Below are 3868 nucleotides of genomic sequence, written 5' to 3'. Positions count from 1 at the left end.
TTGTTAAGGATTTAGGCGTAGACAGGGCCACTTTCTTAACATTTGTATGCCAAGAAAGTGTGATGACAAAGGAAGGTGTTTGTTTTCTATTATTTTATTTTAGCTAAAAAAGTGCTATAGGGTAAGCTGTTTTTAGGTAGCACAGTATAGTGAGACACTCACTTGTCTGAGACACTCGCTTATCATATACGTTATACAGTAAGGGGAGCCAATAGGTTCACGGGTACCCGTGGACCTATTGGCTCCCAGCTCAAAGAGACTGCTTACAAAATATCGTTACAGCCCTGTCACTTACTGTTACACCCTAGTCGCGTTTGCGGGTGCAAAACCAATGAGAGGAGGGCTTGGATCGGAGGGTATCCCTGCTGGCTCCATAGCATCGTGATCTACTCCAGAAATGAGCCAATAACGCCAAGGCTTGAGCCGGACGATATCCCAGTCGACTCCACAACAACGTCCTAAAATAGCTAGACTTTGTCTTGGGCAATGCTTGACTGAATAGCAAAGATGATGTCTAGGTAGATAAACGAATGGATTCCCTTGTCCTCGGATCACAGTCACCGTTCGTGGAGTTATTCTCCCTATTCGTATTCTGCAGGGCAATAGCAGGCTCAGAAACACCTGCACTTTTGGCGCGTGCGGAGTCTCTTTGTGAGCAGTTGATGTATAGTTGGAAGCCGTTATGCGGTCTATCCTCCGTCAAAGACGATATGGCAAATACGACACACGGGCTTTCATTCGTTAATCACCCCAAGAACGTGCTAGCAGAGACTTATTTGGAACTATCTTTGAAAGCCTGCACCAATCAAGTGAACCCTCTCTCGCGCAAAGGGCGATGGAATCAGAAGGAAATACTTGCATACCTCAACAAGGAAAAAGCATTGCGCGAGATCTTGTCAGGTCTGATGCTCATGACGTGCGGTGGCCAGCCATGTATACCAGACTTGCTCAACATCCGAGTTTGCAATCATAGGACTAGCGAGCGTAGCCTTTACGTGTATAACGGCTATATGATCTATGTCACTCGCAGTCACAAAGCAAAGCGCTCAATCAATAGGGAATTTGTTGTCGCTCGGTTCCTCCCTTCCCAAGTCGGTCACTTAATGTATACACACATTGTGTATATTCGCCCTTTCGTAGATATGCTTGCTCGAGAACAACTACTGCGCATCAATGGTTGTTCTCCCTTTTCCTTTCGGAGCCGTTCAGAGTCTGACAGCCCTTCCTGGTCTACAGAACGCCTTAGTAATACCGTCAGACGCTTCACACAGGAGGTTTGGGATAAGGAACTCCTAATCCTAATCATCGGAAGATCTAATATTCCGGACAAAGATGCTAGACGGTGATTGGTCAAAAACAAGAAACGCAGTCCGGCGGGATATAGTTCAACCTTTGTACAGTAGTGGCATTTTCCTAAATTGGTTAGCGCCGCGCCCCCTATTACGTACGTTTAAATGGAATGGCGCTCTGCACATCCCTATTCTTAATACCCATCAACACCTAGGCACATCACAATCAGCTCATCAATATGTCAGAGACCGCACACAGCAAACCCGGGCATCTCCAAGATAAGATCGCTGAAAGACAAATACGCCATGCCCGGAGCCAATTCATTGACTCTATTAACCCAGAGGATGTCCGCCGACTTGCCGCCTCATACCACCCCAGTCAGTCTAATGGCGAGTTCTTTCAGGAACCTATCCATGGGAGTTACAATATTTGCTACTTCATTCAATTCCCCTCGCTATCGGGCTCGTCTTCGTCACCAAGACTGTGGGACAAGTGGGTTGTGCGGATTCCATTGGCCCCTTGCCTCCCATTTGGCGCAGACCAAAAACTGGAATGCGAGATCGCAACAATGAAGTCCGCTACCTGAAAATCTATGGACTCTTGACCTTGGATATCTATGACTAACTTTTGTGCAGGCTCGTAGCTCAAAAGACTTCGATCCCGATCCCGGATCTGATTGCATATGCCATCAACGAGAAGTCGAAACCATTTCCGACTTTTATGATACTTGAGTTTGTGGAGGCAGAGAATCTCTCGCACAAGAAGTACCACGCGTTCACACGAGAGCAACAGCAACAGCTATATCAATCCCTTGCTGATATTTTTATCCAGCTGAGGAGGTTAGAGTTTGACGCTATCGGCCGCCTGACATGCCGAGATGATGCTAGCTTCACCGTTAGTCATCCGATTGCGACAATAGACATCAACTCACAAGCTCTTGAGGGCGTCCGGCCTTCAAAAGTGCTCGCCCGCTACGACGGAGGGGGCCCATTACAACGCTCTACTCAGTATATTGAACTCCTCCACGATCTTGCGGACAATGCCTTCAGTGAGAGTCGCACCAGCGTTCTCGACAATGACGGTATCGGCGAGGAGTACCTTTACTACCTACATAGCTTCCGCAGCCATGTGAATAAATGGAGAGCAGGAGATGATGACCGAGGCCCGTTTGTTCTAGTCCATGGAGACTTTCAGCCATTTAATCTCCTAGTCAACGACCAAGGGAGTGTTGTCAGTGTCCTGGACTGGGAATGGAGTCGTGTCGTCCCCCGACAATTCTTTAGACCACCACTGTGGTTGCAGTATGCAGATACGACACTTCTGTCACGGCCACTATTCTATGAGCGATTTCTTGAGACGCTACAAGACTTCCTAAGTATCGTTCGGCAAAGAGAGATTCAAAAATACGGCAGCACGATGCTTGCAGATGAATGGAGTCACGCGCAGAAAAGACAAGGCTTCCTCGTGTCCAACGCTTTAGAGAGCTGGTCGCATGTGGACTGGTATATGTCCAACCAGGAGTGTGCCGAGGGTTTAGAGGGGCGCATTCAAGCATTTATGTCAAGTGATCCTCGTCGAGCGGACTTGGTTGCGAGGAAGGTCCGGGATGGTGAGACTTATAAGGCTGATGTCCAGCGTAATACGAGGACGAAGCCCGGAGCCTCCCGTTGGTTCCCAGCAAGTGTTTGCAAGCTGGTTTCGCAAGCCTGGTATTCGGCAATGGTGATAAGGAAAAAATCCAGCGTGCCTCTACTACTACCAGGGGTGATAATCATGTTCATCTGCGGAGGTGGCCTGGTCGGCTACAAGTCAAGACTGTGGCCCTGGCTTCATGTATCACTATCTAGATTCTGCTAGTCATCCATATCCGAAGTTAGTATGAAAACTCAAGCCTTGCTCCAAACCTCCCACTGCTCTCGCTCCTGTCGAGCTGCACGATGAAGCTCCTCGCATCTGTCAACAGCCATCTTTTGCGCTTCCAGCTCCGCCTCAATGTTGCTCATCACGCTTTCCTTTCCTCGCCTCTTCCTTGCGGCGTTTGACGACGAGGACATTTGCTCGCGAGCTTGATTGTCCATCCGAGCCATGATCTCTTCCATCTTGCGGCGTTGTTCTTCAAGTTTTTGTTTGAGTTCGTTCTCTCGTTTGATCTTAACTCCGAGTTCCCGTTGGCGTTGCTCGCTGATGCTTGACATTGCAACGTTATGGCGTACCGTGATCAAATATGGAAGCTTTGGTCACGGGTTGGTCTTCATATCCACAACAGCGTCGATTTGTTAAAAGTCGAGCCAGAAGGCTAATCGGCAATCAGGCAGGTCAGAGGTTTCGCTCTAGACTATAAGAGCGTAATGGTAATTGCGTAGGATCTTTAAAAATGAGAAGAGTGAATACTTGCAGCACTCTGAGATGAGCGGGGTAGGTTTTATCTATAGACAAAGAGAAAATATTAATTACGTAAGGCATAACGTGGTTGATAAGCGGGTGTCACAGATAAGCAGAACTTATCGTGGGGTCGTTTTGCGGAGTAATTTCGGGAAATCGTATGTGATTACACAAATACCATCTGATAAGTGCCCGG

General features: G+C 48.0%; 2 protein-coding genes across 2 annotated transcripts; one reads left to right on the top strand and one right to left on the bottom strand.

Moving 5' to 3' along the window:
• Positions 1-1528: 1528 nt before the first annotated feature.
• FOIG_16799 (uncharacterized protein) lies at positions 1529-2930 on the top strand (the record flags this gene model as incomplete). The annotated part of the gene is made up of 3 exons (XM_031218277.1): positions 1529-1863; positions 1926-2899; positions 2926-2930. The coding sequence occupies 3 exons, from the start codon at positions 1529-1531 to the stop codon at positions 2928-2930; spliced, it is 1314 nt and encodes a 437-aa protein (XP_031052010.1).
• A 246-nt stretch (positions 2931-3176) lies between these two features.
• Positions 3177-3485, bottom strand: FOIG_16798 (uncharacterized protein; the record flags this gene model as incomplete). The annotated part of the gene is made up of 1 exon (XM_031218276.1): positions 3177-3485. One exon carries the CDS (start codon positions 3483-3485, stop codon positions 3177-3179), a length of 309 nt encoding a protein of 102 aa, XP_031052009.1.
• Positions 3486-3868: the final 383 nt, after the last annotated feature.

The sequence above is a fragment of the Fusarium odoratissimum genome, assembly GCF_000260195.1.
Source record: "Fusarium odoratissimum NRRL 54006 unplaced genomic scaffold supercont1.187, whole genome shotgun sequence".
In the NCBI taxonomy this organism is placed as follows: Eukaryota; Fungi; Ascomycota; class Sordariomycetes; order Hypocreales; family Nectriaceae; genus Fusarium; species Fusarium odoratissimum.
The sequence above is the reverse complement of the archived record's forward strand: the minus strand, read 5'-3'. Positions and strand labels throughout refer to the sequence as shown.